We start from the raw sequence: 25538 nt of genomic DNA on the forward strand, positions 1-25538 counted from the left end.
TAGTAGGCAGAGATTAATTCAGAGGGATCAGACCTGTCTCTGTGAATTTGAACCTACTAAATAGATGTGAGGGAAGACCCATCTCGCATGCAAAGCCTTACTTCTTACCATCAGCCACTAAAAGCTGATCTGTGCCCCGACCTAAATCACACGATCCTGCCTTGTGTCCAACCCTTCACAAAGACTTGCCGGGAATAGAACAGATGGGCCCAGGGCAAAGAAATCTGAAACTGATGAGTTATTTTTATTTCTGGTCATGAAGTTTAAGAATCTGATGGCACCCAGAAGCAGAGAATATTGAAGGATTTTCACTGTTTTACTTAGCTTTTAAAAAAGATCTGATTCACAACTGTTGTAGGGTCACACACTACAGTACTGATACATATTCCCAATATTCTGGAAAGCTTCCAGCCGCTACAGTGGTAGAGTATGAACAGAAATTGATGACCTATTTGTTTATAAGTGAGTATTGATCTTTCCAGCTCTGATCACCGTGGACATTACCTTTCGCCATTTGTGTCCCTATTACCTCGAGGGCACAGTGTAAAGTTTTCTTTTTCATTTGATTCATGCCTGACTAACATAGAAGACGGTTACTTATGTTTCTTCACCTAATGCATGTTGATTGAATCATTTTCTATGTGTAGTTTACTGTATTTTACATAGTTTATCATTATATAAGAAAAGCTTTTGGCTTGGACGATAAGACACAAATGAATAAATACTAAACAGATTCAGAAATTAAAATAGTGGGGCTGATGGGGGCCTTCCTTCTCCTAATTACATCTACTTAAAGTCACTTCCTATCTTCCAGCCCTTTTTTAGTGCTAGAAAATTAAGCTGGCTTGTCCTGGGAAGTACGTGCACTCCGGAGCTCTGCTGTAACCTTTAGTCCCCTGCAAGGACACTAGGTCTTTCCTGCTTCTCAATGATTACAGACCAATTAACTCCATCCTGGGGAATGCAACCCACCCCCCTGCCCCTCTTCTCCTGGCCCAACTCCTTTATTCTTCTGTTTTAGACAACTTGCTCAGCCATCACGTAAGATTTTTCCCTCTCCCTTTACAGTTTTCTTCTTTTCCTGCCCTTCATTTCATTTTAAACAAACCCCATTCATGGGTAATACGTGGTGCTTGAGACAGAACTATGTCAAGGAACAGATGTATATTTTTAAGTGATATGAAACATAATAAAGAGCAAAGGGGAGGGAACTGAGTTACTGAGCACCTTTCTGTGCTCTGCGATGTACTGTGTCAGTTAACTCAACCTCACCCTGACTCTCCAGAGCAGGGGTAATAGTATTCCTGTTTCACATCTCAGAAAACTCAGGGTCGCCTTCTTGGAAACAGAGGGAGCATTATTCCTACTGCGCTTCGTCTAACTCCACATGTTTATTATCTCCCCATCGCTGTTCAAAGAACCCAGAAGTATCTTCTAGAATCTCCAGGAAGGCTCACTTAGCTGACCTATGTACCTATTAAACACTCTTGATTAGGAATTCCTCATCTACATGGAGATCCCTCAAAAAATTAAGAATAAAACAACCATATGACTTAGCTAATTCCACTTCTGTGAATTCATCTGAAGAATATAAAAACACAAATTAGAAAAGATATGTGCATCTCTGTGTTCACTGAAGGATTATTACAACAACCAAGATAAAGAAATAACCTACGTGTCCATCTACAGATAAGTGCATAAAGAAGATATGGTATATTTATACAGTGGAATATTACTCAGCCATAAGGAAGAAAGAATCCTTGCCATTGGCAATATGGATGGGCCTTGAAGGTATTACGCTCAGTGAAATAAGTCAGACAGAGAAAGACAAACACCATATATTTCACTCATAGGTGGAATGTAAAACAAAGTAAAACAAAAACAAACTCATAGATACAGAGAAAACACTAGTGGTCACCAGAAGGGAAAGGCATGGGGGTGGGGAGAAATGGGCTCATCTGTATGGTGACGGATGGTGACTAAGCTTATGGGTGGTGAGCACTTTGTAGTGTATTCAGATGTTTAATTATAAAGCTAGATGCCTGAAACTTGCATAATAAAAAAAAAGAATTCTTTATTGTCCTCTAATATGCATTGTCCTTATGCATCGGAATTCAAGGTATTGTGTAATTTGAAATTTCTAGCAGCTATATTTAAGAGTAATAGAAATAGTTGAAACTAATTTTAATAAATATATTTGTTAACCCAGTATATCCAAAATGCTATAGATGTCAATATATATATATTGACAAAACTGTATATATGTCAATATATGACAATAATATTTTATTTAGTTGCATTACCTTTTTGTTTTAATTACAACACTCGCAAAAGTGTTTCTACTATTTTTTTTTACTAGAAACACATACTTATAAAGCTTATGGTTTAAATGGGTGCTGGGGTAGGCTGGCAAAACAACTTGTAATTTATAAAGAAAGTCTCAAATTATAAACAACCGATTTAGAATCAACTTATCAACTTTTGTTGCACAACTTATTTAACTTCCTAAGAATTATTATTAAATGTTTGGCAAATGAGTTTTGAATATACAGAATTCAGAAGGTGAATAGGTTTCCGAGGGATATAAAGGTCACAGTAAGATTACTTCTGTGTGTACGTCAGGTATTCAGGGTAAGATTTAAAGCAAAAGCATTCCAACTAGAATGTGTCCTTTTAGACTAGTTAACATCTGAAGAAACTCCCAACTCTGTTCTAATAGTTTATTCATCATTTGTCCAATGGCAGTTATCAAGGAAACAGTCTTTTTATAGACTTGTAATTTAGACAAGTGATTTCACTGGTAGTTTGTCTAAAATAATATTCTCAATTTAAAGTAATGGGGTAATGTACTTAATTAGCATTTTATAACAATTATTATCAACTGAAATTAATGACGAGTTTAATGACTTTGGGTCTAAAAGACTTTAAAGGTAAAGGGCATAGATTTACTTAACTTGTATTTTATTTTTATGAACAAATTCTTAGTGACACAAATTTTAATGCGTTTTCTACCTCATAAACTTCTTGGGATGGGAGTGAGAAAATCACAATTCCCTGTCTTGGGCCATTAGGTTAAACGCTTTGTAAGCCATTAGACCAGGATACTTCTATTTGTAACAGCATGACACAAGATGTGTAGGATAAATGAATCCCTCCCCATCAAAGCAATCCTGCAGATCTGTCCTGTCCGATACAGTAGCTACTAGTCACACAGGACTACTGGGTACTTGAAATATGACTCGTTCAAACTGAATGTGCTACACATAAAAATTATATTCTATATTTCAAAGACCTCGGGCCAAAAAATAAAATAAAATATCTCATTCATTTTTATATTAGTTACATGTTGAAATTAAAGCATTTTGGATATACTGGGTTAACAAATATATTTATTAAAATTAGTTTCAACTATTTCTATTACTCTTAAATATGGCTGCTAGAAATTTTAAATTACACAAGTGGCTTGCATTATATTTCTGTTGTGAAGTGCTGCTATACAAAATATGAAAAGGGGCTGTGTAGGATAAATATGCACAGAATTTCTGCCACAACACCCTGCAGAGATCCAAACTTGTATTCCATTTCAGTGGAATAATAAATCAACTTACGGATGGATTATGACTTATGTTTTAAGAAAGTGTTTAGCTTCTCAGGGATAGAAGAGTGTTAACTTAAATCTAGCTGTTGATAACAAGTATTTTTATGGACTCACAAAAAAAGTCATAAATCTGACCTCCCACTGATCGATGATACAAAAGACCACTGAGTACCACTGTGTATATTTCAAAATATTAAACGTATAAACTCATTTAATTTTCAGAACAACCCAGCTGATACTGTTTTCTTTTGGAAACATTTCCTTGACTTTTCTTTTAATCCCCAAAATACCCGAGAGAAGTGTCTTTCTACAGCAGAGACGGTCCTTGATGGAACCTGAGGCGATATGAAAAGGTCGCCCAGCTGGAATAACTCTGGTTTAGGTGATTTCTACAAATTTTCCCTTCTTGGAGAGTTTTGGAAGCCCCTCTGAGAGATGGATCAGGTTGTCCCAGGTGGATGACCTGATGAAGCCAGAGAGACTGGGCTGCGTAGGAAGGGTGTATCGCGGGCTGCCAAAGCCCAGGCATGCCTTTTCTTGACCTCTAGAGTGAATGCTAAAGCAGCAAACAGAACTTCAGCTTTACTAACGTACTTTTTCTCTAGTTTGTTTTTTTAACCCCCTTCACTAATTTTGTTATAACATTTATAATATGCACAATTGCCATCAGTGGCAGCACTGACTGAGGATTCGGCTTTACGGTCTGAGCACTTGGTCATCAGGGAACCTAATTTATTAGTGTTTTGTTTTCTTGTCTGCCTGTATGTGAGCCCAAATCAAATAAGAATATATCATGCCCATCGTAAAGGTTGCCAGCTCTTTGAGACCTTGACTGGAAAATGTTTGTGTTTCTGTGTTTAGTTTTGATCTGTGGCTGAAACTGCAGGATAGAAGCCATACATTCTTTATATGCCTGTGTGTGTGTATAATTCAGGAAAGGCTTTATCTCTGGTGTGAGTATGAAGTAGTTTCCTACATCTGGAGAGGATTAATAAATTGTTACAACCCATAAAGTAAAGGTCCTCTGTTCTAATTGGTCTACAGTGGTAAATATGTACTTACATAAATCTGATATGCCCCCCAAATTAACAGAAAATGAAGAACTAGAACTTTGTATACTTTCAAAGTGCTAGAGTTAAAAAGAAATATTCTTTAAGAAACTGCTAGCTCAGAAACATTTTTTAAAAAGAACTCAAGCTCACATTATTAAGGTGAATCTTTGGACAAATTAGACTAATAACACTGATCTAAGAAAGTTGTACATCTTTTCCTTTAGTTTGTAATTAACAGTTTATTTTTAAAAATAAGATTTGGGTTTGTTTTCTCACGGATCAGTTAATCTAAACTTCTATAACTTCTTATGTTGGTTTAAGATTATGAAAAACAAAATTTGTGTTCAATTAAACTTAACGTAATTCTGACAAACTTTTTTTAATAACAGTAATTGCTCATAGTACATCACCTATCAGTGATTTATAAGCTACTTAAAACATACTCATGCCACACATATACTGTATTTGTGATAAATTCAATTTCTCCCCCTGCTTGAGGAAGACCTCCAAACTGAAGCTGCCATTTACGCAGAGGGAGAAAAAGTCTTTGGAACTAGAAGGTGCATTCCCGTGTATGTGCACATCCGTGTAAGCGACGTCCCCGTGTGTTCCTGGCAAATCAGCCTTATGGAACAGAGTGGTCCGAAGTACACTGTGGTAAAGGGAGACTACACTACTGATTGCACTGACTTACGGATTTGATTCAGCCTTCTATAATACTCCTCAGTGGCCTCTAGTAAAAAAACAACAACAAAAATCACACCATCCGACTCCAGTACCCGCTCTTAACTAGACTAGATTGGAGAAGGCAAGACTAAAGGAAAGAGATTTGTTAAGAGCTTTTGTGATAATCTAGATGAGAAATAATGGGGACCTAAACTAAGAAAATGCCAGAGTTAATAGAGAGAGGAGATCGACTGCAGAGATACTAGGTGGGAGAACTGATCTGATGCGATGTCTGATTGGATGTGAGGGGCTGGTAAAGCCCTGGAAAGGTCTGATCTGGTAATCGGTGAGTGATCATGCCATTTTTTAAGATAGGAAATACAGGAGGAACCCCAGCAGGTGTGTGAGGCAGAGGAGGAGTTGATTTCTGGAAATGGTGCTTATGGATGGCATCATGAGACAGTCAGGTAGAAATATACAGTAGGCACTCGGAAAAATAGGTCAGGAGCCCAAGAGAAATGTCTGCAGTGAAGACAGAAGCCACAAGTCATCAGCTTATAATTGAATGACACAGCCCAGATAATGTACATAGAAAACGTCCTGGGGAATAGAAACATTTCATTTAAAATGCCCCACATACTTTATACATTTCTGCATGTGCTGCTGTTTTTCTAACTCAGGTGAAAAAATCTGAGCATGAGACTGGGCAGGACAGGTGGGATGATGGGGGAAATGAGGAAACTGTCAGAGGAGCCATTAGAGGCAAGAATTTTGAGAAGAGGAAGCGAGCAATGCTGTCAAACGCTTCAGATACATGATGGTAAGAAACGGGCAAGCTCTAGCCTCACAATCTGCAACCTCCCCAGAACAATTCAGCCAAGTGGTGGATGTGGGAACTAAATCGAGCAGGCTAATGACTGAATGGGAGATGATAAAGCAGAGATGCGCGCAGTGCAGTGCAGTTTAGCAGGGCGGTGCTTCCGTCTGACTATGAAGGGAGAGGACTGGGAAGCAGGCAGGGCGGGCGGCGGCTGAAAGGAAGCTTTCATGTACGTAGGCATGTGCCTACTTGTTTATTTTTAAAGAGTGCAGAGACTTGAACATGTCTTAGAAGAAAGAAAAAGTAACAGGAAGAAGTCTTTGAAACACTTAGAAACTGCGATTAAAGTACGTGGCCCAAGAAAGCAAGGAGTTTCGTTCCTCTTATAACTGTTTTACATTTAAGAAGCTCACAGTAATCTATCTTCCTAACCCATTTTGCAAGTAAGACAACTCATTAAAGAAAAAGGGATTGAGGTTCTGCTAGAGTTTGGAATCTCTCATTTCTACTTCACGGGTTTCTAATCTTTGTTTAGAACACGCAACTGTAGTTGATTTTCATTTAATTTACTCATGTTGAAATCGCCCAGGTTTTAAAGGCGAAGTGTAACTTAATGAAGACACTCACAATCCGAACAAGCCAGGATAAGGTAGATGTGGCCGTTGAGTAATGGGTATTATAGTGGTAGGGTGGGCTTTGATCGTCTTCCCACGTCTCATAGCGCTCGGCGTAAAACACAGCTCTCTTTGGGTTCAAAGCACCGATGGGCTATAAAAAGAGAAAAGAAGCATTTTGTTCACTACATCATATCAGACATTCCATATTATAACTCTTGATCCTGAAAGTATTTACTGTTTATTTATTTTAACCACAGAGCATAAATGATTTTGTATTATGTTTTTACCCTACTTAATTTTGATGTTAATTACAAATCATAACACTTGTTAAAAATCACCCACGAAGATGATCTTGGCATGCAAGGTTTCTAGATTTTCCTAAAAGTTTCAGTGAACGGGATTACCAGTGAAGATCCAGTTTAAATTGTTAAGGCAAAACCAGTATTTTAATGGTATTTTCCTGCCTACTTAACAACCGCCATAATGTGCATTTAGCACGATCATAGGAAATCCAGAGAGGAGTAAGTGACGCAGTTGACCACGTGAAACCATATTATGCAAAACCTCCTCTTAATAGCCTGTCACCCTGAGCGAGAGAGACAGCAGTCACCCATATGGAGCTCCTGTTGGAAGGTCGGTCCCCTTCTGTTATTATAGATGGAGCATGCCTTCTTTTTATGAAGTTAAACTGCAAACCCAAGGCTCATGGAAATAATCCAGATTTCCTGGAACGCATTTTGTTAAGGTCACTGAGACCGTTTCATCAGTACCACCACACTACTGACGATGGTATCGTTCCCTATAGTGGAGCATACTACAATATGCTCAGGTTACTATATATATATATTTTCAACAAAGCATGCATTAATTGGATCACTGTCTCACACTTCTTAGCACACCTAATCATTGAGAATTTCTAGCATTTAGTCCTCGTGATTTCAAACAGCAAACTGCTTTAGCTTCAGTTTTTGTCTGATTTTTGGCTTAATGGGATATGGAGTCCCCACGCACAGTACCTAGGAGCTACGTTATTTTGTTTTCAGTTGCATACTCTAAAAGCAAATGTTTATAGAGAAAATGAAAGATAACGGTAAGTATAATATGTACCTTCTTAATTCCAAAATTTAATATTACTGGTTAACTATGAAGCTCCCCCCAAGGCTTAATTTCAACAAGAGAAGTAGTAGAAAATTAGTGTTCCAAAGGGACAAATAATGTTACACAAGAGAAAAAGATACATTTATAAATTGCCTGTTAGCTGTTTCTTTTGCTCCCAGGGGAGGAATTCAAACACCACAATGATGTCAGCAGTTAAGTCTGTTAGAATTTCCATAATAAACTCTTATTTGCAAGGATTGTTATCCTGAATGTAAAATATGTTCTTTATTTAATTTAATCATGACATAACAAAGAATACACAATTTAATTATTTAAGTTTTTTTAAAACTTTGATTTAATTGTATTTTTAAAAATGTTCTAAGGCTTAAACTTTATTCTGTATTAAATCTCATTGGTTATCTCTCAAATCTTACGCAGATGTAAAAAGGCAACGTAATTTCACTAAAAGTCTCATAAAATATTGATAATATTTAAAACAAAGATATAATTACTTTTTGGGTAAAAGGGTAACTATGGCAGTAGAATAAATGTGAGTTCTGTTACTGAATTGAAAGAGTATGTTTTCATTTAAAATGCCCCACATACTTTATACATTTCTGCATGTGCTGCTGTTTTTCTAACTCAGTATTTTAAGTCTATTTTTTCAAACACCTAAAATGTTTAATACTTTGTTCTGTCTTGAATATTCTAACAGTGTTTCACAAGCATAAAATGTGCTCACAATTCTTAAGGATTGACCTTATTGGGTATCATTTGCTCCGTAAGAGCTCACAAAACATTTTTGAAAAAGGAACCTGGCCTTTGCTTTGATCTTTTCCCAGGGATAAAATAAACATTCACTCCTATTATTTTACTCAAGTTTTTCAAAGTGATCTTGTTGGAGTGCTTTACAGAATAATCCTTCGAAGGAAAATGGTTGCACACTATTAAAGTCTGTATATGCCTCTGTTAGCAACTGCTTAAAATACATTTCCAATTTTGAATTTTTATCTAATGAATTTAGAAATTATTTTTTATAACAAAATGTAAATGATTTAGTTTGTATTGATTATTTTTCTATTATTTTGCTTCTATTATAAATGAGGAGCAATATATCATCTGAAAGAAAATACTTCAAAATTCTTTTTGGGAAATGAGAATTTCATCACAGATGACATATGTTCTTTCCCCCCCCCTTTTTTTTTGTTTTCATTTTGGTACCATTAATCTACAATTACATGAAGAACATTATGTTTACTAGGCTCCCCCCTTCACCAAGTCCCCCCCACATACCTCTAGATATAATTATCTGTATCTCTCTCTCTCTCTCTCTATCTATCATCTATATATCATCTATTTCTGTCTGTCCATCCATCCATCCATTTATCTACCTACCTATCATCTATCTATGTCTACTTAAGTATAAATTGATAAGGCTTTAAGTTTGTTAGCCTTTTAAAATTCGAGCAAATAATGCAATGTCAATACCATTTGAATTTAGCAAATGAGTAATGGTGAAAAAGTAACACTACACCTAATGAAATTTATAAATATATCTTTTAAAATTTTTATCATAATTACCATAACAATACTATTTCCTTTTCTTTGCCAAACAGTAGGTATTTAGACCTCTGTGCTTTTCAGGTATTTCCACATGAGAAGGTTTAAACTGAAAGTTTAGAACTTGTTTTATTATTATTTTGTCCTTGTGAGTTTATATACTGTAAATTGACACTGTAACAGAAAAGAGGAAATGATGCAAATAACAATGAAAAAATTAAAAATAAAATTTCTACTTCTATAGCACTTTGTTATTATCATTAAATTTCTGTAACTGCTATATAGTCATATAGTCTACATAACTTACAAAAGGCACTATTTTCAATACAAAATTGGTGGAAAATTATATGTTTGACATTCCCATGTCTACTCGAAACACTACTGGTTTACTGAAGAAATGATGTTGAAGATTTTCTCCTCTATGACTCAATTTCCCCTTGTTGAATATTAAAGAGAGAAATTTATTTCAGCCTTAAGTACCACAAAAAGCTTTGTTTTCCTGAAGAAACTGTGATTTTATTACAAGGTACAAAATCCCTAACAGATGCTCACGGAGATTTACATTATTAAAGGCTTTGAGAGGCAGTATTGTAAATAGAATTGTTTATTTTGGTTCACTCCAGTGTTGCCTATGTTTTTATTTACTAATTAATTAATTTATTTTTACTAGAGCCTCATCCTTTTGTTCTCATAATAACTGTTCACATGCAACAGAAGCAGTGTTCCTTAGAATAATTCTGGTTAGAATCCTTCTCATATATACTTTGGACAACTATCTTTTTCTTTAGTTTAATTTTCCTATTTTTTCCCCTTTCTGCTCTCATAGACTTGATCTATCAGTATTTTTCTATTTTATAAAACCTTACAAGATTTATTATGACCTTTTAAATGGAGTACATTTATAAATTAAATAAAACAGGTAAAAAAATAGCAACAGGTATTATTTTAAAAATACTTATTGGGTAAATGGTTCTATATGAGACATTTAAAGGACTATAGAGAATATAAAATCTGAGCATAAAGCTGGATCGATTTGAATAAATATATAAAAAAAATGTAAGGGTGGATTGATTTGAGGCATAGGCAATGCCATTGAAATAGATTAAAATTTTTATGAATGAACAAGGTTTTCAAGGAGGAATCAGAGGTCCCATAAAAGGAATACTGGTAACATAGAGTTTTGGTAAATGAAAACACTCGAGAATGCAAATGATGTTGACAGCATTAGGATTCTACTTGTATGTATACAGAATGTTGGAGAGTTCACTATTGCTGCTCTAACTGCTAATGATACTATATATTTGTATAAAAAAACTGTTTCACTTCCATTTTCTAGATTTATTTTCTTAAGCCTCTGAGGTGGGCAAGACATTTATTATGAACCTAACTTCATGAGGATCAAACAGGTACCTGGGTCTCTGCTCTTGACACAACACTACGCTGTCTGTTCAGGGCTAAATATGAAATTCTCATCTTCATGTCACTTCTTTCTTCTACGACTGCCTGCTAAATTCTTATCTATCACATCCTCAGAACCTTACAGGCCACATTGTAGATGAGGACAATGAAAAAGGGAAGAGTCAAATCAGCTCACACTGCTAGAGAGAAGCCACTGATATCTCACAGAACCAGCTGAGGCTCTGTGCCCGATGCAGCTAGCTGCTGGGTACAGTGGTTCTCTGCCTGGCATCTGCCTATTGCTTTCAGTTATCTCAATACTCTTAACACACCCAATCAACATATCCAGGTTGCTTTGTTATCTTTTATGATGATAACAAGGGCTTGAGAATCCTTAGAAGAGGCTTTAGGAATTTTTGTGTTTTTTTTTTGCTTTTTTTCATCATGAGCTATGTATCATCGTTCTTAACACTTCGCTTTAGACGATATAGAAATCATACCTACAGACACTTCTGTGCTCATATGAATTCCCTGTCTCTCTTCTTGTCTGACCAGGCAATTTCAACTCATTCTTCCGGAAGCAGCTCGAATTTCATCCGTGAAGGCCTACACGACACCATCTGGTAATTATTAGGCAAGTTTATATCTCTTTTTTACCCAGTAGACTATTCAAGAGAATGTCCTATGTTTTATTCACCTCTATATTCTTAGTACCTAATATAGTGCCTGGCTCTTCTTAGACATCTAATAAATGATGAATGAAGACTGATTGATCTGATTATATAATATTAAAAATTTCCACATGGAAATTTTAGATAACATTTTAGGCAAAATCAAAAGACAACGAACAAAATTGAACATATTTATAGCAATATGATAAAGGCCTGGTTTCCTTAAAAAATGAGCTCTTACAAATCAATAAGAAACTAACAAACAATCTAATTAAATAAATGAGCAAATGAGATGAGCAGGCAGTTATTCACAGATGCAAATTTCTAATATGTGTAGGAAAACTAGCAGCGAGTCATACAATGTAACAGGGATCTATTCTTTCCTGTTCAGCACCTGTTACTCCGCCTTCCTTTATAAACCACTCCTTCTCTGTTCTTGGTCCACCTGGTTCAGGTGGGGTGACAACACTACCTGACCCCCTAGGGGGCGTGGGATCCAGACCTGTCGGCAGCATATTCTATCCACATGGCTAATAAGATTGGCACAGAAATGGGCACATGAGTGAAGATCTTCCAATGGGACTTCGCTGAATGTATCCGGGAAAGAAGAACTCTCCACTTCTAGTGGGCTCGTGAGGGCATCACTACCACAGCTAGGAAGCCTGCCTGAGAAGAAGACAATGAGGAAAATACCAGAGACACAGCCCACTGTGACACTGGTGAGACCCCGGATCCAGTTTTCCAGAACTGATTTCCTGGATTTCTCAGTTACATGGGCCAATAAAGACTTTATATTTTATGGTAAAACCAGTTCAAGTTGGCTTTCTGTTACTTAAAACCAAAAAAATCAGTAGTATACCAGCAATTCTTAAAATGTCAAACAAAAACTATTTTTATTCATTAGATTGCCAATAATTAAATTTTACAATACTCAGTGGTGGCTAGGATGTAGCAAAACATGAAATGTCTTAAGACCGTTGGCAGGAATATAAACTGGCATAAATATCTCATGGGGACAAACTGATAAAAAGTTTTTAAAAATATGTACATGCTTTTGATCCACAAATTCCACTGGGAGGACTTAATAATATGGAAAGACTCAGAGACAAGGATATTTCTCACAGCATTGCTTGAAATGGCAAAAAAGAAAACAAAAAACTAGACAGTCTAAATGTCCAACAAGGGGCTAATTAAATGATGGCACACCCATACTTTGTTGTATATTATGCATTCAATCAAAAAAGCTGATATGAAAAATATTCCTAGGATACTTCATTCAGTAAGTGTTGAGTGCCCACTATGTGTCAGAAATCACTCTAGACCCTAGAATAAGATAAAGTAGGTCACTGTGCTCATGAAGCTTGATTTAGGTATGTTTGTGTGTGTGTGAAGAGACAGAGACAGATGGAATCTAAATAAACAATTAGGTAAATAAGAAAATACCAGAGATAAGTGCTCTACTGACAAGTAAAACAGAAGAATAAGACAGCAGCAATTGGGTGACAGGGAGGCATCTCTTGAGAAGAGCCTTTGCATAAAGATATAAAGGGCCACAAGGAGTCAATCACATAAAATTCTGAAATAAGAGAATGAAACACAGAGGAAGAGCTATACAGGCTCTGAGGAATCTGACTGGTGTGTTCAAGGGACAGAAAGAAAAACAGTATGACTAAACCACAGTAAACAGAAAGAGAGTTCAAAAGCTAAGAGAGAAAATAGGTAGAGGCACAGCACATGACTTTGTAAGCCCAGGGTGATGACATACACAGTGATGGTAAGTGCACTGGAAAGTCACTGAGGGGTTTTAAGCAGGGAATAAACGAGATCTGAGTTAGGCTTTAAAAGGCTGACTCCAATAGCCTCGTGGAGATCGGATTACAAGTAGTATTAAATTATTGCTACTTGTGCTAGGATTGAAAGAAGCCATTTGCAAGACAGCATGATACAGCATTATCAGTGTTTGTCTAAAAATTCTATAGTATATATGCAATATATTTTTGCTTGAATATTCAGAGAAAAACATTTGAAGAATGGACATGAAACAGTAATAATCATTGCTTCTGGGGAGTGAGAACCATGGAGAGTTCTGGTCCTCTCTAACCCCTTTCTACTCTTTGGTCAAGCATTTGGTTTATCCCATGTATCATGGAATTTCAGATGGCTTTTTCAGTTATATGCCCCAGAAATATTTTCCAATGTGAACATCTTAACTTTTATCAATTTTAATCACTTATGGTAAGTTTATAGTTTAGCTGGCAAACAATAAAGACTATATATATCCAAGTACAAACTCTTGTTATTAATCTTTGCTGACATTTGAATCACCCTACCTCAAAACTTTACTAATTAAAAGAAGTTAAGTGACAATATGAGGAGAAAAAGACAAATCCCAAAGTTGGGATATTCTGTAGGATAACTGGCACAGTTTCATCAAAAACTGGGTATCATGATAAAAAGCAGGGGGAATGGTCCTTGGGGCTCTTCCAGTCTATGAGACTCTTAAGAAGCATAAGAATGAAATGAAATGTGTGGTCCTTGACTCATTCTTGGCTTGAACAAATCAATTTTTAAAGATATATGGGATATTATTGGGAAAACTTGATTAGGGCACAGTATTACATAAATTAAGGGATTACTACAAATTTTGTTAGGTGTGATGATAGTATTTTTGTTATGTAGGAAAATGTGGTTTTTTCATTCTAAAGTATTTACAGGTAAAGTATGATATCTTTACCTTAAAATACTTCAGCAAAACCAAAAAAATAAAAAAGCCTAAATGTTAATAATGATAACATCTCAACATTGGGCCCGTGGGCTTAAGTCATTGTTGGTACTTGTCTTTATGTTTGAAAATTTTTATAATACATCAAAAGAAAATAAAAATGGAGTGTAAAAACAGAGCAAAATCTTTCAAATTCACACTAAGTCGTTTCTACAGCACAATGTTTTGGACTGTTTTGGATAAAAATGCTTTTAATTTGGAAATCTGTTTCTAAAATGTGTGAAAATTCTGTTCTCTTCGATAGGTCAAATCTTGCAAAATTTTACATACAACACCACCTTGCATCACCAGGTGAACTTCACATAATTTCCACACTTATTCTTAAGAAGCAGAATGTGAAATAATGAAGCGTTAACAAAAGGAAGGTTAAGATTAATGTTTTGCTGGCTATGATTGGGTGTATTTCTTTCTAGGCTTTTTAATAGGATGCATAAACACAATTAATTTTATTATGAAGAAAGATACGCTTTGAGCCGAAGTTGCATTTTGATTAGCAAAACGTATTAGCACTTGACACAGGACTGAGGCCTGCAGGTGCCCAAGGGGTCACTGCTATTGCCTCCGCTGCTTGTATCTGATACGACTGTCCACAAGGTGAAGGGCATGTAGAAGATACATTAATCATTAGGCTTTTTTTTTTTCAGTATATCCTATTTATCTATTGTAGAGAAATAATAGGTAATAAATGAAAGGAAATGCAACCAATATAACCAGTGTGAGTCGTCACAGAGCTGTGAATGACAAAAGGGGAAAAGTTACGTAAGATGCCTGGCACATAGTAAGTGCATGTCAGAAATGTTGGCTGTTATTTTATCATCATCCAAGAATAATTCCTAAGAAAATTAGTTTTAAATATCTTAGTGAAAAGTAACTGTTTTCACTTAAAAATGATGGAGGTATAAATCAAATATTTTAAATCTTCAAGTGTCAAAAGGCTTTGTAAGCATTAAGTAGCAAGATAATGATGAGCCTATAAATTAGTCTCAAGATCATATCTACTTAATATTCTGTTTCACCTGGAAAGAAAGGTTAAAGGAGACTGACTTTGGCCTGGTTTTTCTTTTCTTTAGAGGCGGCGCTTGGCTGGTGAAATACACGTGCGCAGAGCCGGCTCTGTTTGATGCCAGGGGTGCGATTCTCCTACGAGCACACGAGCAAAGGGCTCCTGTGGCCCCCTGCTCCTTCCTCAACAGCTGGCATTTTTCAAAGCAGGGCAGGCTCTAGTATTTTCTTCCCTCTGTCTCTCTTTCTGAAAGAGTAGGACAATTGGCTAAAGGAGGAAGAACAAGGTAAGAGGCTGAGGGGACACTTAGCCTGAGCGGACAGACAGTAGGACCTGTTTGGGAGTTCTCTGTAAACCCTTAAAGCTCCCTGCCACCTGGTTATATGTCCCCAACAGACCACAGTCAGGTGGAAACAAACAGAAAAACACCTCCCGTTTCTGTGGCCACAGTGTCTGTGAACCAGCTTTTCTCGTTGCACTGTTCTTTGTTCTTCCTTCCTTTCAATTAGAAGAATACTAATGCCACTGGGCAAACTAAAAATGACTACCCTCGTAGGGCCGTGGGCCAGTTCTTACTGTCTTGTATCTCCAGTGCCTGGTGCAGAGTAGTTGGGCAATAAATGCTTGTGTAATGAACAGATAAGGGAATGAGAAAGAGTGTTAATTTAAATAATTCTGATTCTGAACCTGGTGCCTTTGCTTGTTTCCCTTTAGTTACGCCATCAGCTTGGATTGCTCCACAAACTTAAAACAGTATCTAAATACTGCCAATCAATACCTTGTCTTAAAACAGTACCTTTCCTTCAACACTGCGACATAAGCAGCCTAAGAGAAATTTTGAATTAGAGGTGAAGGCGACATTCAACCTTTATCCAGAAAAACAGGTGCAATTTGGCAGTAGCTCTTTTGGCAGATGGTATATAATTAAATCGACACATTCACATTTTTATCTTCCAGCAAGTTCTATATTGTTAGTCACATACTAAAACACTGAGTTTTGCCCATGCTTCATGCTTTGTTGTTAAACCATAAGCATTAGATAGATTACACACTAAAGTAAGTCAAACTAACTTCATTTTGGTATTAAGATGCAAAAGAAAGGCAAAATAACTTTAGACCCTGGCACCGCATTGCCGAGCTGAGGGCCCTCACCTCAACAAGCAAAGCACTTCCCTGTGTGGTAGTAGGCACTTGGCGTATCAAGGGTGGACGGCTCAAGAGTGTTCACACTTCAGCACATCCATTTGCATCATCACATTTCAAAGCCTCAAGGCATTATCACTTCCTCTTTTTAAGTGGCATAATAATTTAGGAAAATGGTTATGTTCATCATCATCTGTCAGCCAAACAACTCCTGTGTTAACAGAATGTATTCTTTCCACTCAGTGAATGGGTGTGTGTGTGTGTGATGTCTTATGCTCATGTCAATATTAGCAGGGCTTGGCTCTGTGATGGAACTATTTCATTTATCAGAGGGCATGACTGGAAAATAGGAAAATTCCATTTAGACTTTAATGAGAAGAGGCTGTGTTTCACATCAAAGTCATGTAACCACTGTGATTTAAGAGTAAAGTTCATATGAGTATATGTAAATAACTGAAGCGCTGGCATATATCATGTTTTAGGATAGATTTCCTGCAAGGTCACATCTCCAAAAGGGAGATCTATATGTATTTGGGGAAAAAATTTCTACACCCACTGTTGCTTCAGTATTGAAAAGATAAGTCACTGACAGATTGTTTCATTTGCTGTCTATCATGTCAAACAATAAATATAATCTCTTAGTGCGACGTGTAATAAATAAAACTTGAACCTGTGATGTCTAATCAAATGAAGGGTCTAATAAATTTTACTGATTAACAACTTTAATTGCTCCTGTGCTCTTTAACTGTTCAGTTAAGTGGGTTAAGGAAAGAGTAAAAATATTAAAAATTCAATAAAATATTTCAGTCTAAATAAACATGCATCTCAAGTTTCAATAAACATCTATCTAACTTTAGTATTTTGAGGCTTCAGGTTTTGATAACTTGACAATTTAAAGAGATGAAAAAGCAAATATCTACTGCATGAAAATATGATTCTATAGTTTATTAAAGGTACAGGCACACCTTGTTTTATTGCCTTTTGCCTTATTGTGTTTCACAGACATGGCATTTTTTACAGACGGAAGGTTTGTAGCAACCTTGCATTGAGCAAATCTACCGGTGCCATTTTTTCCCAAAGGCATTTTCTCACCTCACATCTCTGTGTTACATTTTGGTAATTCAGACTTTTTTCATTATTCTCATATTTACTATAGTGATCTGTGATCAATCTTACCATTGTAATTTTTTAGGGTGCCACAAACTGTGCCCATATAATTTGGCAAACTTAATCGATAAAGGTGTGTGTTCTGACCGCTCCACCTACTGGTAAGTCCCCCATCGCTTCCCTCTCCTTAGGCCTCCCTTGTCCTGAGACACACAATATTGAAATTATTAGGCCAATTAATAACCCTACAGTGGCCAATAAATGCTCAAGTCAAAGGCACAGTCATACATTTCTTACTAGAGACCGAAAGCTAGAAATGATTAAGCTTAGTGAGGACGGACTGTTGAAAGTTGAGAGAGGCTGAAAAACTTGGTCTCCTCTACCAGAAGGCCAAGTTGTGATGCAAAGGAAAAGTTCTTGAAGGAAATGAAGAGTGTTCCTTCAGTGAACACACGAACAAAAAAGGGAAACAGCCTCGTTTTATGATACGGAGAAAGTCTTAGTAGTTTGGATGGAAGATCAAATCAGCCACAGTATTGCCTTTGGCCAAAGCCTGATCCAGAGCAATGCCCTGACTCTCCTCAATTCTGTGGAGGCTGAGAGAGGACAGGAAGCTGCAGAGGAGAAGTCTGAAGCCAGCAGAGGTTGGTTCCTGAGGTTTTAGGATAGAAGTTGTCTTCAAAATGTACACATGCAAGGGGAAGCAGCAAGTGCCAGTGGAGAAGCGGCTCACAAACCCTCACCAGCAAAGAGATTGTGACTCACTAAAAGCACAAACCTCCCATTAAATATCCCATTCCTGGAAGTCATTTTAATGGCAAGAATTTCATCTGCTTCTTAGTGGTCACCTCTTTACTCTAATAATGTTGCATTATTAGTAGTTTTTCCTTCCAATTATATTATTATACATCAAATGTTATTTTCCCATTAGGCGTATAATATGATATATTTTCATATATTAAAATCTTGTTTATTAATGATTTTTATAGAGGACAGTCTTGGGTTTCTAGCCCATTTGTACGAAGTTCCTATTAAGAAATTCAATGAAGCATAGGAACACTGCAAGAGTAATTTATTAACACATCAAGAGGCTTTAATTTGCTAACATTTTCCTCTCATGTTAGTCTGACAGAATATAAAGAACAAATTACTATAGCATGGAACAGAGAACTGGAAGAAAAATATATCTATCTTTTAAGAGCTCATGGGTTCAAATGTTCACAACATGAAGGACTCTGTTTGCAAAAGGAGAGTTAGTAATCACGGTGCTTAACTTATTTAGAATCAGTCTGTTCGCCTCTCCTACCTATTTAACATTATATACAATCAGGAGAGCACATGTGAGCCACAGCGGGAAACAACATTCTTCCAAAAGGAATACAGATTAAATAGACCAGCTTTAAAAACTTGAAAATGTTTACATATTCTAGCTAGTTTAGAAACAGTGACTTCCTCACTTAATTTATCTCATCTTTTCTACAGGGATAAACTGAAAATGTATAATTACTAGCAAATATTTTGCCATATGCCTTCTATAAACCAAATTAGTCATGATGAAAGCCATATTTCCTCTGGTGGGGGTACTGTTTCAGAACACTGGAGTCCAATGTCTTAATGAAGTTGAGTGTGCACGCTCCAATTTGGTGCATTCTCTGTTACACCTACTGTCATAAATGCTGGCCTCACAGGTTTCTGGTGATTATCTGAGTTTTCAACTCACCTCTGGCATGGGCTTTTCTCAAGAGGGCTGTGACTATGTCTGTTTTATCACTTCCTGTACACCCTTCCACCTGGTATAGTGCTTGGCATACAGTACGTATGTGATAAATATCTGTTGACTGAATGACTGAAAGAATGAATAAATAAATGGAGGAAAGAAGGAACCTTGTTCTATGTTTCCTTTTACCATGATATCCCAGTTGATTGCAAAGAAAAAAGATGTCCTTTCTTGTTTAAAAAATAATCTAAAATAGCCATAGTAGTAGTCAACACTTAAGGTTTTAATATTATGTACCATGCTACTTGAGAATCTGCCCTATAAATTTTTATTGTATACATGTTTTTTATAGTGTCTATTAAATGATATCAATTAAATAGTGCAAATGATTCAATAATGTCAATTACAGTCTTTGAATTGTGTTAAGTAGTGTTAAAAAAAGGATTTTGCAGACTAGATTTTGTTAAAGAACTGGTTTGACAGTTTTCATCTTCACATATACGATTAGTTTAGTTTTGTTTGACATTTAAATATTATACCTCAAACTTGGCAAGTTCAAAAGGCATACCATTCGAATATTTTCATTCCAATATGGATGTAACAGCATGTATTTACTATCATTATTTGACAGACAATTAAAAGTGTATGGCCCTTATCAATCACTTACTACATTATCTTTATACATACAGAACTGGCTAATGCAGATGTGCCAGGCAGTATTCTAAGTTCTTCTTATTTATTAACTCATCAGATCTCACAGCAACCATATTATTATTGTCCCCATAAGAAACCCAGGCAAAGAGAAATGAACAAATCTTGTCTAAGGCCCCCAAAGCAAGCAAGTGGCGGGATTAAGATTTGAACCCAGGCATTCCAGCTTGAGTTCTTGTTCGAAACACTCTTTATTGCCTTTCATGTAGTTCTCTCTATATAAGACAGAGCCTTATTTAATTTTGTAGGGCATGATTTTATTTTTCAGGTAGTCTATAACTAGATGTGATCCTGGAAGGCAGCCCCTGTGTACTGCAATGCTTCTGTCTACTTGGGCCTCAACAACTCCTTGCTCATGGTAAATGGCCGAGGGATTTTGTTTAGTTCAACTGCAATGGAAAAATTACAGTATTTGCAACCATATTGGAGTTCAATTGTCAGCAATTTTTTCTTTTAACCCTGTGTGACTCTCAATAAGATGTTGGCTAACTGATCTCTTAGGTCCCTTTTGCACCTATAATATCTTAACTAAGATCAGCAATGAGCTAGCAACTAAGATTTGATAAGGAAGTCACATAAAATAAAGAAAAAAGAGAGAGTTGATTATAGATAAGAATTTGAAAAAATTAGTATGCAGGCTTCAAAAACAGGCTAAGAAAAATTCCACATGTAATAACAACACTAATATTCATAAAATGCTTCTATGTACCAAACACTGTTACATTTTTTAAATGCACACATTTAAAGGCACTTCATCTAGTTGATCTTTCCAACTAGATGAAGTAGGGTGGTATTATGATTCTCCTTTTACAAATATGGAAACTAAGGCTAAGAGAAAGCACCTTCAGGTCACCCAGCTAGCAAGTATGGAGCACAGAGCTTCAACTTAGGTACATCTAGTTTTCAAAGGCAGGAAAAGAGGCAAGGGAAGGCAGGTGGAGTTAAAAACCATCTGTGGGAATAATTTTAACTTAGCTGAGATGAATGCTTCCCTGACCCCAGGGCTTATGCCGCCTTGTGCATGAGCTCCTCAATCCTACCCCACCAAAACGACGTGTCTACACGTCTGCCTTTCAACCTGCTGTGGAATGCTCAACCAGACAGCCAAATCATTCAGAGGAGTGAATGGGCTGAGGCTTACTGTAGCTCAGGCACACAAACTTTAGGGCCTGGCTCTTGACATCAGTTTAGGCTACGAAGAAGGTTTTTGGGCTTAGTTCTTAGGTTTTCATTGCATTTCAAATTTAGTATCCCACTGAAGTTTCCTCTGAGCAAATTAGGTGAATTAACCAAAAATACGATGTATTTTTTTCTTAGCATTTTTGGGCTCAAATATTCTCTCTTGTATCTTAATAGACCCTCGCTAAATTATTGTGCCCTACTTTTTTTTCACTTTTAATCTCCCCTACATTGTATGTGTGTGTGTGTGTGTGTGTGTGTGTGTACTATGGACAAGATAGCATGTCTGATGACCTAAGAAATATATCACAGAAATGATTCACCATCAGCGTTTGTTCTAATTTCAGGTTTCTTACCTTGACCATAAAAACCTAGAATGTCTGAGCAACCTCTCTACATCTGCTTTCTCAAATATCCATTTCATTTTTTCTATGCTATTACTAATTTATCTTCTTGCAGCTTAATTCCTATGTTAAGAATTGGTGAGAGTTAGATGTTTACAAAGGAAGAAGACAGTGAGGTTCACCTTCTCACATTAACTGTATATATGCACACACACATTGACACAGACAGAACTGGACATATGCATACACACACACACACACACACACACACACACACACACACACACACACAAGCATTTACTGGATGTAGCCTAATGAAAAAAACTGACTTCTGTATATTTAAGAGTTACCTTTGATAGATCCCTGAAGTTGCCTGGAAGGGTCAAGTCCAATTCTTCTGATTCATAGTTTGTTAACACCCACGGAAACACGGGGTATTGGTTCAAGTCATTGTATGTCCGTCCTAGAAAAAAAAAGAGAAATGAAAATCTGTATACACTAATGGCTTATGAAATCGTACCTATTCTTATAATACATAGGCAAGTATTGAATTTCAGAAGAAAAGTAACTTGTTTATTGAACTATGTCTTTGTTTACTCTAAAGCACTCTAATAACTATGGGCTTCAAGTGAATTCACTGAATAATGACTCAGAAGCGAGCAATTGCGACGACCCTTAATAATACAAGCTTGTGGTAGAGTGCTGGCTGTTGATCACAACTGGTTTCTCTTCTTGGGCTAGACCACATTTCTCAGCCTTCCTTGTAAGTAGCTATGGCCGCAGGACGTCGTTCTAATCTAAGAGCATGGGTAGAAGAGACATGAGCCACCTGCCACCCTGGCCAACTGCTCCCTGCTGCACGGGTGCCTCTAGATTCCACCCCTCTTCTGCTGACTGTGAGGTAACATTGGCACCTTGGAAGCAGAACCTCGTTGGCCAGCGGCCCTGAGAGTGATCACAGAGGTCATCCTGGCGACCTGCACATTTTCAGGTTACGTGATGGTGTTCCACTATAATGAGTGCAGATCTATAACTACATTATAGATCTGTAAGTGTCGATCTATACTTATAATTCTAGATCGCCATACAAATATCTGTAATTGCATTATAGAGGTATATACAGGTATAGGTCTACAGTTATTATATCAACACAGGATACAGAATACTGTACTGAGCTTACATCAAGGATCAGTGTAGAGAATCTGCAAGTTAGCAGAAGTGCTGTGAAGCCTGTGCGAAAAAGGAGAGGCAGATGTCACACCTATTTTTTCATCCTTTAAGTTAATGAGTTTTTTGTTGTTGTTGCTTTGGTATTATGTTGTTTCACTTTAGTGGAGAGCTGTGGGGCCCTGGGTGGGCTTTGCCGTTTATTTTTTGATAGAACCACTAGTTCAGGTAGGGTAATGAGGCCCAGGGGTGGCTCGCCTTCCTAAACTGGTGCTGAGGTATCATCTGAGCAGAGGAAATTGAGAGACTCCCCATTAAAGAGACAGGGTCCAATGAAAACTTTGGTTGGGCAAGATTAGTTTTTGCAAAACTATGTTATGAACTTATCATGAGTAACTTTCTAAATCTCCATTCAAATTCATACAAAATAGTGATACAGATTTCATCTAGAGTGCCTCGGTGCACATGTCACACGCAGTGTACTGGTCACGGGATATGCACGCACGTCTTGTCCATCATCAAGGACTGGCCTTGGTGATATACCTACCCCTGCGGCAGCTGGTGAATGTGGCTGTGAGACACGTACAACCAACCATAACCTGAAAAAGGACTAAATCTGCACCTCTTACAAGCATCAAGGCAAATTGCTTAATTCACTTAGTATTTTACTGGGTGGCTATTTTATCTGTTTATTATATGAATCTCTGCATTTTACAACAAAATGACATGGCATTTTACAACAAAATGACATGTTATTTTAAATGTGTGAATTGATGTGGGGATCTATTGTAAAAGGCAGGAACTGACAGGAAGCAGCATTTTTCTTTCTCTTTGCAGTTCCTGGAATGAGGGGAGTCAGGCCAGGGTCCCCTCTATTCTCTCACCATTGTGCTGGCGCGGATGTGTGTCCCGCTAACACCCATCGCTGCCTTCTCCTCTGCCTCCCCATTAGTCTGAAAACATGAATGTGGAGTCTGGGGTCTTGTTTTGTTTAAACCTCTGTGTATCGGCACACACAGTTTGCCCAATAAATGTTTATCGAAGGAATGAATACATACATGATAAAATGAGACAAATTTTAAAACATGAGAGCTGTGGTCCTGCCTCTTTGGAGGGAGAGAATCACGCAGAGGCACCGTGAATGTGCACGTGCAGCGAGTGGGAAATGCGTGCAGCGACGTAGCTCAGCCAGTCAGTGCACCTGCTTTACATGTCTACAGCGAAGAATAATAATAATGAATAAACAAGAATTTGGAACCTTTAAGTCTTCTCTATGTGAAAATGTACTGCTAAAGTAGAGTCACTATAAAATGTAAAGTGTAAAATTCTAAAATTTAACATGTTATTGATAACTCATGTATATGTTAACCAGAACACGTGATGACTCTTATTTTTTTCTATACATGTATATATACAGAGAATCTAGACTGCCTAGACAGCTATTTCTGGGATTCTAACTGGGCCTGTGTCCTGCAATTTTCAGGGTTACCATTCTACTTAAAAATCTGTTGATTTTATGAAAAAAAGTCTTTCACTATGTAAGTATTTTTATTGATATTGATACTGCTGATATAATTTATATAACATATTTATTACTTATATAAATCAGTTACTAGCTGAAAATTAGATACCATAATTGTTCTTAAATTTCTGATTTAATTTTATAACTTATACTAAGGCATAAACAGTCAACATAAAATAAATAAAAAACCAGTTTATACTAAGTCAGTATTTAAGTGTATCGTATAAATACACGCAGCCTAAAAATAGAGGCCATACTTGAAGACAATGACCTTTAATTAGAAATGATTTTCTAACATAGGAAAAGACATAATGGTGTTTTTTTGGAGGAAATACAAAGAAAGCATCCTCTTTAAAATATCCACACAACTCGATCTATGTCAATAGTCAAAGCTTATGGCAACTGATCTATTGTGCATTTTTTATAACTCACTTTTAATAATCTTTGGATGATGGTTTGAAAACACATGCTAAAGAAAATTTAGTAATTTTTAACTTAGTAAAGCTTGTGGTACTATTTTAACTCTAATAAGTATAATAAACTTTATAAATAAATGTATTTACACAATTATATTCAAACCTTTTTTAAATACAAATTTCCACATAAAAGCTTTGCTGTTGCCCCATTGGGACAGTCAATATATATTTTTGGTTTTAATTAAAAATGCACAATGTATTTAAAAATCACATGGATGAAAAAGAATGATTAAATGGTACTTTAGGATTTTTGTATTCATAAGATTTAGCCATGAATTAGCATTCCTTTAATTATTAGAGTGAACACCTCTGTGAAATGAAAAAAAAATTACTGTTTACTAAATTAACCAAAAAAATGAAATCTTCCCAAAGTGATACCTGTTGAGTTCTGGTACTTCTAGGTAATGATTGAAAGTTAGTAAATAACGTTATGCTGTAATTGGTAGGGTTCTTTGCTTTTCCAGCAGCGGTAAATGAAGAATTTTTTTTTTTTTTTTTACTAACTACACTTATAAAGATTTATCTTAGAAGATGAATATTAAATATTGCAAGCCCATGACACTAATCTACTCAAACAAGAAAAGTAAGGCACAGTAAATGAGATCTCAGAAACACTGGGTATGTTTCCTCATTAAAAAAAAACTTTTTAATTAAACCATCCAATTTAACGTTTTTATGTAGCACTTTAGTTTTGAAGGTAAAGTGATCTAGAGACAGCTGACAAAGAAATTACAACGGCAATTCCTTGGTGAAAATGTTAATGACAGCAAAATATTGTTTAATTAGATGGCTGCGGCATCTGGATTAACACTCTTTAAGAGCGATGTTCCGTGCTTGTCTGCTTCTTTGCACTTTACAGACGTTTTGTCATCTCTAGGTCATTAGGAAAGAATTTTTAATGATTTCT

General features: G+C 36.4%; 1 protein-coding gene across 3 annotated transcripts in view; it reads right to left on the reverse strand.

Moving 5' to 3' along the window:
* Positions 1-25538, reverse strand: part of NBEA (neurobeachin) — a 550888-nt gene that overhangs the window by 69799 nt on the left and 455551 nt on the right. For all 3 annotated transcript variants that reach the window (XM_036904990.2, XM_036904991.2, XM_036904985.2), the window contains exons 44-45: positions 21817-21929; positions 6764-6904 (exon numbers count right to left, since the gene is read on the reverse strand). In XM_036904990.2, the coding sequence (XP_036760885.2) occupies positions 6764-6904; positions 21817-21929 (254 nt within the window). The remainder of the gene's footprint in view (positions 1-6763; positions 6905-21816; positions 21930-25538) is intronic.

The sequence above is a fragment of the Manis pentadactyla genome, chromosome 2 (genome assembly GCF_030020395.1).
Source record: "Manis pentadactyla isolate mManPen7 chromosome 2, mManPen7.hap1, whole genome shotgun sequence".
NCBI lineage: Eukaryota > Metazoa > Chordata > Mammalia > Pholidota > Manidae > Manis > Manis pentadactyla.